Source organism: Mobula birostris, chromosome 9 (assembly GCF_030028105.1).
Source record: "Mobula birostris isolate sMobBir1 chromosome 9, sMobBir1.hap1, whole genome shotgun sequence".
Classification (NCBI taxonomy): Eukaryota; Metazoa; Chordata; class Chondrichthyes; order Myliobatiformes; family Myliobatidae; genus Mobula; species Mobula birostris.
The window spans coordinates 54,482,354-54,496,013 of record NC_092378.1 but is presented as its reverse complement, the minus strand read 5'-3'; the positions used below and the strand labels follow the sequence as shown (position 1 = coordinate 54,496,013).

General features: G+C 47.4%; 1 protein-coding gene across 4 annotated transcripts in view; it reads left to right on the top strand.

The window, feature by feature from the left end:
• Positions 1 to 787: 787 nt before the first annotated feature.
• Positions 788 to 13,660, top strand: part of LOC140202769 (transcription factor ETV6-like) — a 30,250-nt gene continuing 17,377 nt past the window's right edge. Inside the window, exons 1-2 of one of the 4 annotated variants that reach the window (XM_072268091.1) lie at positions 788 to 1,101; positions 11,460 to 11,580. In XM_072268091.1, the coding sequence (XP_072124192.1) occupies positions 1,036 to 1,101; positions 11,460 to 11,580 (187 nt within the window). In that variant the 5' untranslated portion in view covers positions 788 to 1,035. Of the gene's footprint in view, positions 1,102 to 11,456; positions 11,581 to 13,660 lie in introns of all 4 variants that reach the window. The other 3 variants (XM_072268090.1, XM_072268093.1, XM_072268092.1) reach the window with 3 other exon arrangements.

The window sequence follows — 13,660 nt, the reverse complement described above, 5'->3', positions numbered from 1 at the left end:
ATATGTTTCAATGTACATATGACAAAGAAAGCTAATGTTTAGCATTTTTAATCTTTATCCTGTGTGTGTGTGTGTGTGTGTGTGTGTGTGTGTTTGTATATAAACTAGCCGAGTGTGTTTTGATGTACGTGTAACAAATAAAGCTAAATTTTATCATTTTTCATCTCTAGTTTGTGTGTGTACCTGTATGTTATACCAGTTGTATGCGTATACTGTTTATGTGTGTATGTATGCATACCAGCTGTATGTGTATACCAGCTGTTTGTGTGTGTGTGCATAACAGCTGCATTTGTATACCAGCTGTTTATGTGTGTGTGTGTATGCATACCAGCTGTATACCTGTATACCAGCTGTTTATGTGTGTGTGTGTATGCATACCAGCTGTATACCTGTATACCAGCTGTTTATGTGTGTGTGTGTATGCATACCAGCTGTATACCTGTATACCAGCTGTTTATGTGTGTGTGTGTATGCATACCAGCTGTATATGTGTATACCAATTCTGTGTATATATACACACTATGTGTGTATATATATATATAAACTGTACCAGCTTTATGTGTGTGTGCATACCAGCCGTGCATGTGCATATCAGCTATGTGTGTGTAAGTATAAGCGAGTGGGGGGCGTTGGGGAAACCAGTTCGAGACCGCCGTGTGTCCGGCCGGTCTTTTGTGCCCCTCCACGGCTGAGTGCTCGCTGCCGGCCCGGTGTTAACATTAAAGCCGCCCCCGCCCGGCAGCGCCTCTCCGAGTGGAGCCGCCCCCTTTCCTGCCGCTCGCCGGCCACTGTGGGGAATTCACGTCAAAGGTTGGCTGGCGATCCATGAGCAACGATGAGATCAACAGGCCGCCAGCTTCCTCTTCCCGGAAGGAGGGCCGCGCTCCAGGGATGTGATTGGCAGCGGCCGGCTGGAGCGCCGCTACTTCCCCCTGCTCGGCGCTGAGGCTTCCCGGAACCCGGCTGGGGGCTGCGGGTCGGCCCGGGGCCGCTTCCCCCTCGCAACGGCCCACAGGCAGGAGGCCAGCGCGGACCATGTCGGAAGCGGCGGCGGCAGCCAGTGCAGGCATGTCCGAGGCCTTCGCCCAACCTCATATCAAGGTAAACACAGAGATTGTGGCCGGCTCCGCGCAGAAGGAGAGCCCGGTGTGTGGGGCCTTCGGGCCGGGGACGGAGGGGGGGTCGGGTTGGAGAGCCGGTGTGTAGTAGGTGCCCCTGGGCCGGGGGAATAGCCCGGTGTGTGGGGCCCTCGGGCCGAGGGGCGGGGTGGGGAGAGCCGGTGTATGGGGCTCGGCTGGTGCCATCACAGCGGAGAGTGCGGAGGGAGGAGAGGGACCCGGCCGAGCCGGATCAGGAGGCTGGAAAGTTGGACCACCAACCAGCCCTCCCCCACCCCCTGTAAAATAAAACTCCGGCTTCCAGGAAAGGAGCCCGGGGCTTTGGTCTGCGTCCAAGTGTAGAAAGAGCCAGGGGCTGAGGCGCAAGGTTTTAACCCTTTGCTGGCAGCCTTTGTGCCGACTTGTAGAAGTAAATACTGCACTGGGTTTGCACCCCGGCTTCCATCCACCCTGCCTGCGTTCACTTCCCCGCAGAGACACTTGATTGAAATTAGATCCGATCCCCTGGCTGAGGGAGCCCTGGGGCACTTCTCGGTTCGCGGTCTCACAGTGACGCAGGTCCTTCTAACCTGGGGAATTCGAATCCGTGCACTAGTGCCACATATACTGTGAACAGCTTTTGTTGTGCGTGCCATCCGGACGGATCATTCCATTACATCGAAGCAGTGAAATTAGTTTTAGTTACAGAGAAAGTGCGGGTAGGTATCTGCCGCAAACCTGGGACTTAATGCCATCGAGATTTGACATGCAGTGGCTGCATACTACTTTAACCTGCCTTAAAACCCATCCAACCAGCCCATCATTGTAACAACTCCCAGTGGCATGAACTAATCAGACTCCTGTACTTCCAGTGCTCATGTTACAAACGCAAGAATTTGAATCAGGTTTAATAGCATATGCCGTGAAATTTGTTGTCTTTGAGGCAGCAGTACAATGCAATACATGATAGAAAGGAAAAAAACTATAAATTAAGCTCTGGAGGACTGTGCTGCTGGTTCTGCAGATGCTAGAAACCCATAGTAAAACAGACAAAATGCTGTAGGGAGCTCTGCAGGTCAGGCAGCATCTATGGGAACGGTATAAGAGGCAAGGTTTTGGGCGGAGGCCCTTCATCAGGACCGGAAAGGAAGGCGGTAGAAGCCGGAATAAGAAGTTGGGGGAGGGGAAGGAGTTCAGGCTAAAAGGTGAGTGGTGAGACCAGGTGAGGTGGAAGGTGGGAGAGGTGGAAGAGGTAAAGGGCTAAAGAAGGAAGAATCTGATGGAGAGTGGACCATGGGAGAAAGGGAAGGAAAAGGGACTCCGGAGGGAGGTGATAGGTAGGGAGAAGATGAGGTGTGAGAAGGGATCTGGAATAAGGAATGGAAAAAGAGAGAAGGGGTGGGGCAAGAAATTACTGGAAGTTGGAGAAATCATGTTTATGTCATCAGGTTGAAGGCCCCTGAGAAGGAATATGAGGTGTTGCTTCTCCAATGTGAGAGTAGAATGTCTGAATGGGAATGGGCAGTAGAATTAAAACTGTTGGCCACCGGAAAATCCTGCCTATTGTGGATGGAGTGAAGGTGATCTTGTAGTTGGCTGGTAGGGGACAAGCTGCAGTTTTTAAATAGTCTCATTACTGAGAGCATCTACCAACTACTTGACGGCAGGACATTGTCTTGAAGCTGACCTCATGCCGGGTGTTCCACAACAGAGTGATTAGTGATAGGCAGGCAGGCTGAAGTTGGGTGGAGATGGAAATGCACAAACTTCTGGAAAGGAAAGATTAATTGCTTTACAGAACTGAATTTCAGTGATGTCACATCATCAACAAGTTGAGTTTTTGTTACAAGCATAAATACAGTGGTGCTAGAAAGTTTGTGAACCCTGCAGAATTTTCTCTATTTCTGCATAAGTATGACCTAAAATGTGATCAGATCGTCACGCAAGTCCTAAAACTAGATAAAGAGAACCCAATTAAATAAACAACACAAAAGCATTATACTTGTTCATTTATTTATTGAGAAAAAAATGATCCAATACTGTATTACATGTATTTGTTGGAAAAAGTATGTGAACCTTTGCTTTCAGTAACTGGTGTGACCCCCTCCCGCCCCCCCCCCCCCCGTACAGCAATAACTTCAACCAAACGTTTCCGGTAACTGTTGTTCAGTCGTGCACATTGGCTTAGAGGAATTTTAGGACATACCCCCTTACAAAACAGCTTCAACCCTGGGATGTTGGTGGGCTTCCTTGCATGAACTGTTGCTTCAGGTCCTTCCACAACATTTCTATAGGTCAGGGCTTTGACTCAGCCATTCCAAAACACAGTTTTTGTCTTTTTAAACCATTCTGTTGTTGATTTACTTGTCCTTTGGATCATTGTTTTGTTGCATTATCCAACTTCAACTAAGCTTCAGGTAATGGACTGCTACCCTGACTTTCTGCTGCAAAATGTCTTGATACAGTTTTGAATTTGTTGTTCCCTTAACGATTGTAAGCTGTCCAGGCCCTGAGGTAGCAAAGCAGCCCCAAACCACAATGCTGCTTCCACCATGCTTCACGTTTGGAATGAGGTTTTGGTGTTGGTGTGCTGTGCCCCTTTTTCCTCCAAACATAGCAATGTGCATTTCTGCCAATGTTCAACTTTTGTCTCATTTGTCCACAGAACGTTGTCCCAGAGCATTGTAGAACATCCAGGTGGTCTTTTGCAAACTTGAGACCTGCAGCAATTTATTTTTGGAGAGCAGTGGTGTCCTTCCATGAATACCATTCTTGTTTAGTGTTTTTGTTTTTCTATAGTGGACACGTGAACAGAGACTTTAACAAATTCTAGAGATTTCTGCAGGTCTTAAGTTGTTAAACCCTTGGGTTCTTTTTCACCTCCTTCAATATTACACGTTATGCTCTTATGATCTTTAAGGTCCTTTGAAAGTTGTTTTGATCAAGGCATGGTGCACATAAACAGATCTTTCTTAGGAAGAGTAGGCTCTGTCAGTAACCTGACTTTGTGTGTCTTTTTTATAGGGCAGGGCACCTCTACAACCCACCCCTCCAATCTCATCTCACTGATTGGAACACCCGACTCCAAATAGCTTTTGTAGAAGGCATTTCCCCAGAAGTTCACATCATTTTTCCAGCAAATACATGTAATATCGGATCATTTTTTTTCTCAATAAATAAATGAACAAGTATAATGTTCTTGTGTTATTTACTTAATTGGATTCTCTTTATCTAATTTTAGGATGTGTGAAAATCTGATCACATTTTAAGTCATATTTATGCAGAAATAGGGAAAATTCTACAGGGTTCACAAACTTTCTAGCACTACTGTATTGAGGTACAGGTACAATGGAAAAGCTTGCGGTGGTGTCACAGACAACATGTTGAACTTGAGTTATACATAAATTTTACATACATTATGCCAGAGGGTGAAGAACAAGACAGTGTAAAACAGCACATGAGCACAAAAGTGTTATTAGAAACAAGACCATTGTAGTGCAAGAGGTGGTCTGTAGTATTCCATTGCTGAGGTAAGGCTTAGGGTTATGTAGGTTGGTTTAAGATTTTGGTGGTTATAGGGTTGTCACTGAATAGCAGATGGGGTATCCTAATCCATTGCTGGAGGAAGGAGGGAAGAGAAAGCTGACTGGAATTTCTTGGAGAGGTTAAAAGTGAAATCTGGTGATCCCACCATAAATTCTGGAAACTATGTCCAGTCATCTCAATAGCGAATCGGGGGCAATGGTTATGTCTACATTTGAGATGCTACCAATGTTGGAGGTGATGTTACTTTTTTTTAAAAGCAAGCTGACAAAATTCTAAGAAGCTGTTGAGACGAATAAAGAATTGGTTTATTATTGTCACATGTACCAAGGTACAGTGAAAATCTTTCATTTTGCATGCCAAGCAGAGAGATAATTTCATCAGTGCATTGAAGTAGTACAAGGGAAAGCTTTAAAAAGTGTTACAGTTACAGAGAGTGTGCTGACAGTAATGTGCAAGGACATGATGAGATAGATTGCGGGGTCAGGAGTCCATCTTATTGTACTAGGAGACCGTTCAATAGTGGGTTAGAAGCTGTCCTGAGCCTAGTGGTGTGCTTTTGCATCTGCTGCCTGATGTGAGGGGTGGGGGAGAGAAGAGAGAACATCTGGGGTAGGAGGGGGTCTTTGATTATGCTGTCTGCTTTTCCAAGGCAGTGTGAAGTGCAGACAGATTCCATGGAGGAGAGGCTGGAAAGCCATAAAAAAGTATCAAACGGAATACAGCGTCAATATTCTAACTAGTTTAGTTGGGCTGGGGAACGGTATGAGGTAAGTGTGATTACGACTGCTAAATGGAGAACAGATTTTACAACTGACAACCTGGGCTGTTTTAATGTACTGTTTTAATTTGTGTATCTTTGGGCTAAGAACTCTTTATTGTGGGGGATTTCAGCAAAGCATATCTGCTCACTGTGGTTTAAAGATGCATTGTGTCCTGACAAACATTAATCTCTACACTCTGCAGAAACCAAACCACTGGATTAACTCCACAGGTCGGGATACACGATGTACAATATGGCAGTCAGATCTGAGAAAATTGCACCAGTGATGAATTTCAAAGAGAAAATTTGAGGTCCCTCAAGATTAAGCCTCAGTGTTATGCAGTGACAGGCCCGTCCCAACTTTTACTGTGTCTCAGTGTTTTACACTGACGGAACCATCCCCACCAGTACTGTACCCCAATGATAAACGGTGACAGACCCATCCCCACCAGTACTGTACCCTGGTGTTATACACTGACAGACCCATCCCCACTGGTACTGCAGCCCAGTGTTTTACACTGATAGACCCATCCCCACCAGTACTGTACCCTGGTGTTATACACTGACAGACCCATCCCCACCAGTACTGTACCCCAATGTTATACAGTGACAGACCCATCCCCACCAGTACTGTACCCCAGTGTTATACAGTGACAGACCCGTCCCCACCAGTACTGTACCCCAGTGTTATACAGTGACAGACCCGTCCCCACCAGTACTGTACCCCAGTGTTATACAGTGACAGACCCGTCCCCACCAGTACTGTACCCCAGTGTTACACAGTGACAGACCCATCCCCACCAGTACTGTACCCCAGTGTTATACAGTGACAGACCCGTCCCCACCAGTACTGTACCCCAGTGTTATACAGTGACAGACCCGTCCCCACCAGTACTGTACCCCAGTGTTACACAGTGACAGACCCATCCCCACCAGTACTGTACCCCGGTGTTATACAGTGACAGACCCGTCCCCACCAGTACTGTACCCCAGTGTTATACAGTGACAGACCTGTCCCCACCAGTACTGTACCCCAATGTTATACAGTGACATACCCATCCCCACCAGTACTGTACCCCAATGTTATACAGTGACAGACCCATCCCCACCAGTACTGTACCCCAATGTTACACAGTGACAGACCCGTCCCCACCAGTACTGTACCCCAGTGTTACACAGTGACACACCCGTCCCCACCAGTACTGTACCCCAGTGTTATACAGTGACAGACCCATCCCCACCAGTACTGTACCCCAGTGTTATACAGTGACAGACCCATCCCCACCGGTACTGTACCCCAGTGTTATACAGTGACAGACCCATCCCCACCAGTACTGTACCCCAGTGTTACACAGTGACAGACCCATCCCCACCAGTACTGTACCCCAATGATAAACGGTGACAGACCCATCCCCACCAGTACTGTACCCCAGTGTTATACAGTGACAGACCCATCCCCACCAGTACTGTACCCCAATGATATACAGTGACAGACCCGTCCCCACCAGTACTGTACCCCAATGATAAACGGTGACAGACCCATCCCCACCAGTACTGTACCCCAATGATATACAGTGACAGACCCGTCCCCACCAGTACTGTACCCCAGTGTTACACAGTGACAGACCCATCCCCACCAGTACTGTACCCCAGTGTTATACAGTGACAGACCCGTCCCCACCAGTACTGTACCAGTGTTACACAGTGACAGACCCATCCCCACCAGTACTGTACCCCAGTGTTATACAGTGACAGACCCGTCCCCATCAGTGCTGTACCCCAATGATATACAGTGACAGACCCATCCTCACCAGTACAGTACCCTGGTGTTATACACTGACAGACCCGTCCCCACCAGTACTGTACCCCAGTGTTACACAGTGACAGACCCATCCCCACCAGTACTGTACCCCAGTGTTATACAGTGACAGACCCGTCCCCACCAGTACTGTACCCCAATGATATACAGTGACAGACCCATCCTCACCAGTACAGTACCCTGGTGTTATACACTGACAGACCCATCCCCACCAGTACTGTACCCCAGTGTTACACAGTGACAGACCCATCCCCACCAGTACTATACCCCAGTGTTATACAGTGACAGACCCGTCCCCATCAGTGCTGTACCCCAATGATATACAGTGACAGACCCATCCACACCAGTACTGTACCCCAATGTTACACAGTGACAGACCCATCCCCACCAGTACTGTACCCCAGTGTTATACAGTGACAGACCCACCCCCACCAGTACTGTACCCCAGTGTTACACAGTGACAGACCCGTCCCCACCAGTGCTGTACTCCAATGTTATACAGTGACAGACCCATCCCCACCAGTACTGTACCCCAGTGTTATACAGTGACAGACCCGTCCCCACCAGTACTGTACCCCAGTGTTACACAGTGACAGACCCATCCCCACCAGTACTGTACTCCAATGTTATACAGTGACAGACCCATCCCCACCAGTACTGTACCCCAATGTTATACAGTGACAGACCCATCCCCACCAGTACTGTACCCCAATGATAAACGGTGACAGACCCATCCCCACCAGTACTGTACTCTGGTGTTATACAGTGACAGACCCATCCCCACCAGTACTGTACCCCAGTGTTATACAGTGACAGACCCGTCCCCACCAGTACTGTACCCCAATGATAAACGGTGACAGACCCATCCCCACCAGTACTGTACCCCAGTGTTATACAGTGACAGACCCATCCCCACCAGTACTGTACCCCAATGTTATACAGTGACAGACCCATCCCCACCAGTACTGTACCCCAATGATAAACGGTGACAGACCCATCCCCACCAGTACTGTACCCCAATGATAAACGGTGACAGACCCATCCCCACCAGTACTGTACCCCAATGATAAACGGTGACAGACCCATCCCCACCAGTACTGTACCCTGGTGTTATACACTGACAGACCCATCCCCACCAGTACTGTACCCCAATGTTATACAGTGACAGACCCATCCCCACCAGTACTGTACCCCAATGATAAACGGTGACAGACCCATCCCCACCAGTACTGTACCCCAATGATAAACGGTGACAGACCCATCCCCACCAGTACTGTACCCCAGTGTTACACAGTGACAGACCCATCCCCACCAGTACTGTACCCCAGTGTTATACAGTGACAGACCCATCCCCACCAGTACTGTACTCTGGTGTTATACAGTGACAGACCCATCCCCACCAGTACTGTACCCCAATGTTATACAGTGACAGACCCATCCCCACCAGTACTGTACTCTGGTGTTATACACTGACAGACCCATCCCGACCAGTACTGTACCCCAATGATATACAGTGACAGACCCATCCCCACCAGTACTGTACCCCAATGATATACAGTGACAGACCCATCCCCACCAGTACTGTACCCCAATGATATACAGTGACAGACCCATCCCCACCAGTACTGTACCCCAACGATATACAGTGACAGACCCATCCCCACCAGTACTGTCCAAAAATGATATACAGTGACAGACCCGTCCCCACCAGTACTGTACCCCAGTGTTATACAGTGACAGACCCATCCCCACCAGTACTGTACTCCAATGTTATACATTGACAGACCCATCCCCACCAGTACTGTACCCCAGTGTTATACAGTGACACACCCATCCCCACCAGTGCTGTACCCCAGTGTTATACAGTGACACACCCGTCCCCATCAGTACTGTACCCCGGTGTTACACAGTGACAGACCCATCCCCACCAGTACTATACCCCAGTGTTACACAGTGACAGACCCGTCCCCACCAGTACTATACCCCAGTGTTACACAGTGACAGACCCATCCCCACCAGTACTATACCCCAGTGTTACACAGTGACAGACCCGTCCCCATCAGTACTGTACCCCAGTGTTACACAGTGACAGACCCGTCCCCACCAGTACTGTACCCCGGTGTTACACAGTGACAGACCCATCCCCACCAGTACTATACCCCAGTGTTACACAGTGACAGACCCGTCCCCATCAGTACTGTACCCCAGTGTTACACAGTGACAGACCCGTCCCCACCAGTACTATACCCCAGTGTTACACAGTGACAGACCCGTCCCCATCAGTACTGTACCCCAGTGTTACAGTGACAGACCCATCCCCACCAGTACTATACCCCAGTGTTACACAGTGACAGACCCGTCCCCATCAGTGCTGTACTCCAATGTTATACAGTGACAGACCCATCCCCACCAGTACTGTACCCCAGTGTTACACAGTGACAGACCCGTCCCCACCAGTACTGTACCCCAATGTTATACAGTGACAGACCCATCCCCACCAGTACTGTACTCCAATGTTATACAGTGACAGACCCATCCCCACCAGTACTGTACCCCGGTGTTATACACTGACAGACCCATCCACACCAATACTGTACCCCAGTGTTATACAGTGACAGAACTGTCCCAATTGGTACTGTACCCTGGTGTTATACACTGACAGACTCATCCACACTAGTACTGTAGCCCGGTGTTATATACTGACAGATCTGGCCTAGTGGTACTGTACCCTGTTGTTTGTTCTACAGTGACAGACCCATTCCCCTCCGGTACTGTACCCCAGTGTTTTACACTGACGGACCCATCCCCACCAGTAATGTACCCTGGTGTTATATAATGACAGACCCATTCCCCCATACTGTACCCTGGTGTTATACAGTGACAGACCCATTCCCCCATACTGTACCCTGGTGTTATACAGTGACAGACCCATCCCCCCATACTGTACCCTGGTGTTATATAATGACAGACCCATTCCCCCATACTGTACCCTGGTGTTATATAATGACAGACCCATTCCCCCATACTGTACCCTGGTGTTATATAATGACAGACCCATTCCCCCATACTGTACCCTGGTGTTATATAATGACAGACCCATTCCCCCATACTGTACCCTGGTGTTATATAATGACAGACCCATTCCCCCATACTGTACCCTGGTGTTATATAATGACAGACCCATTCCCCCATACTGTACCCTGGTGTTATATAATGACAGACCCATTCCCCCATACTGTACCCTGGTGTTATATAATGACAGACCCATTCCCCCATACTGTACCCTGGTGTTATATAATGACAGACCCATTCCCCCATACTGTACCCTGGTGTTATATAATGACAGACCCATTCCCCCATACTGTACCCTGGTGTTATATAATGACAGACCCATTCCCCCATACTGTACCCTGGTGTTGTATAGTGACAGACCCATTCCCCCATACTGTACCCTGGTGTTGTATAGTGACAGACCCATTCCCCCATACTGTACCCTGGTGTTATATAATGACAGACCCATTCCCCCATACTGTACCCTGGTGTTGTATAGTGACAGACCCATTCCCCCATACTGTACCCTGGTGTTATATAATGACAGACCCATTCCCCCATACTGTACCCTGGTGTTATATAATGACAGACCCATTCCCCCATACTGTACCCTGGTGTTGTATAGTGACAGACCCATTCCCCCATACTGTACCCTGGTGTTATATAATGACAGACCCATTCCCCCATACTGTACCCTGGTGTTGTATAGTGACAGACCCATTCCCCCATACTGTACCCTGGTGTTATATAATGACAGACCCATTCCCCCATACTGTACCCTGGTGTTGTATAGTGACACACTCTTCTCCACCAGTATTGTACCCAAGTGTTATATAGTGACAGACCCATTCTCACCATTACTTTACCCTCCTGTTAGACAGTGACTGACCAGTTCCCACAAGTACTAGACTCCGGTGTTATACTGGAACAGACCTGTCTCCATTGGTACTGCACCCTGGTTTTATACAATGACAGACCCATCCCCCACCAGTACTGTATGCTGGTGTTATACAGGGATAGACCTGTCTCCACCAGTATCATTCCCTGTTATAACAGGGGAAACATGTCCACTAATATTATGCCACTGTATTTTGCTAGTGTCCATGATGTTAAGTGTAACTGGTGGTGAGGTTCCATTTACCTAAGCTTCAGTAATTGACGCAGTTCAATTTGTTTCTCACAGCAGGAGCGAAACGCATACACCCCGCCCGTCAGCCCCGTGCCACCGTTTCCCAGCTCCATTCACGGGGCTGCTTCCGAGGGTAGACACATGGCAGATGGATCACATACTCTTCCCACCCACCTTCGTAAGTAGACCTGGCAATCTGGCGTGTGCATAAGGACTATTCCACTTGTGTGGGCTTTGACACTGACTACTTCATCCAATTTCTCACCTTGCTGCTTAGACTCAAATCCGAAGCCATTCTTTTTCCCTATTTTGCGTTTCTTCTCTTTCCTACCCATTCCTTTATCCTATCCTTCTACCCCTTCTCATACCCTTCTAGTCAGTCTTTTATCCCTTTCTGCCCCTCTCTCCTCCCTTTGTACCTCTCTATCTTCCCTGGGCCCTGTAATGTGCAGCTCCAACCTCCTTTCCCTCTCTCTGTACATCCTTCCTGTTCCAACTCTCCAAGCTGAACCTTCACTCCCATTTCTTGCTTTTCCATCCTGCCTTCCTGACCTTCCACTCTCCCTTGCTGCATCTCTACTTGCCCTTCTTCCTGGTAACTATATTTCTGGCCTCCTTCGCACTATCCTCTCCTCTTCCCATATGCGCCTCTTCCTCCACATGTCTCTTCTTCCCTTTGTAATGCCTCTCCTGCCCAAATTGGCATTCATTTCCATCTTTTGATTCTGATCCCTTTTCCCTCGCTTCCCTGATTTGCCTCTCTACTTGCCACATCACGCTGCATCGACACCTCACTCGAAGGGAGATGGTTGTATCTGTTGGGCATTAATAAGATCAGTGCCATGACTGCTGAGTCCCTCGAGCAGTGTCCTGGGCTCAAGCATTTTCAGCTGCCTCGCTGTACGTTCAGCCACGGGGATGTCTGCTGATTGCACAAAATTCAATTGCATTCACCTCAGCTCGCTCCCATTCAATTCCTCACCATTCCACAAATGCTACACTTCCAATTGGATTACCTTTCAATTTTCCCCACTGGACGTTGGTTGTTTGTCAGTCTTTGCTTATGTATAGTTTTTCATAAATTCTATTGTATTTTCCTGTAAACGTCTGCAAGAAAATTAATCTCAAGGTCATATATGGTGACATACAATTGCAGTGGTAATAAATTTATTTTGATTTAGCTTTCTTAATTTCATTCTTTTAAGCCAAGCCTGCTGCCTGTTCTACACTTATCTATCATTTCTAACTATGAAGAATCCTGTAGTATTTAATTTCCAGTTTCTAACTGTGCTTCATTAATGGTTATTACCTATTTACTTCTAGTTGAGTTAATAGTTCATTGATCTTGGCACGAATCACTGTGTCTTCAGTTTTTATCCCTGCTCTAAATCTGATTGTAGAATCATAAAGTTATACAGCATAGAGGAAAGGCCCTTCAGCCCATCTCATCCATGCTGATCAAGTTATTTATCTGAGCCAGTTCCATTTACCTGCATTTGATCAATCTCCCTTTAAATTAATCCTAACCAGGAACCTGTCCAAATGTGTTTCTAACATTCTACTTGTATCTGCCTCTACCACTTCCTAGTTTTTTTAGGAACATATTCTTCCCCTGTGCCATCAGATTTCTGAACGGTCCATGAACACTACTTCATTTTTAGCTTTCTTTTTGCACTATGTTTGAACATTCTAAACATTTTTACTGCAGCTTATAGTAATTTTTTATGTATTGCACTGTACTGCTGCCACAAACCAATAAATTTCACAACATGTGTCAGTGATAACAAATATGATTCTGATTTTTCTGGCAGCTCATTCCATGTACCCAGCACACTCTTAAAACTGCTCTCTATGGTTTTAGATTCCCCTAACCTGGGAAAAAGACTGTAACCATTTGTCTTATCTTTACCCCTCACGATCTTATGATAGTAGATATTTCCTGGTATTTGCATGTTTTGTCCTTTCCCCTGACGCACAGTCTGGTTACTGTTACCCATTCTCCTGCCTGCACCATTGCTTCGTCCTTGCTCTGTAACTTTCTAAATTGCCAACGTACCCCTTGACACCCTGGAGCTGGTCCGCCATCTACAAAGTACACAAGGCACAGGTTGGGTATGTACTAGCATACTCTCTGCATACTTTGGGTGGTGAATTGCTACTGCGTGTAATGAGTCTTGGGCACATGTGTATAGCTAAGATGCCTAAGACTTTTGCACAGTATTGTATTTGTTACTGTGGAACAGAGAGCAAGTTTGTAA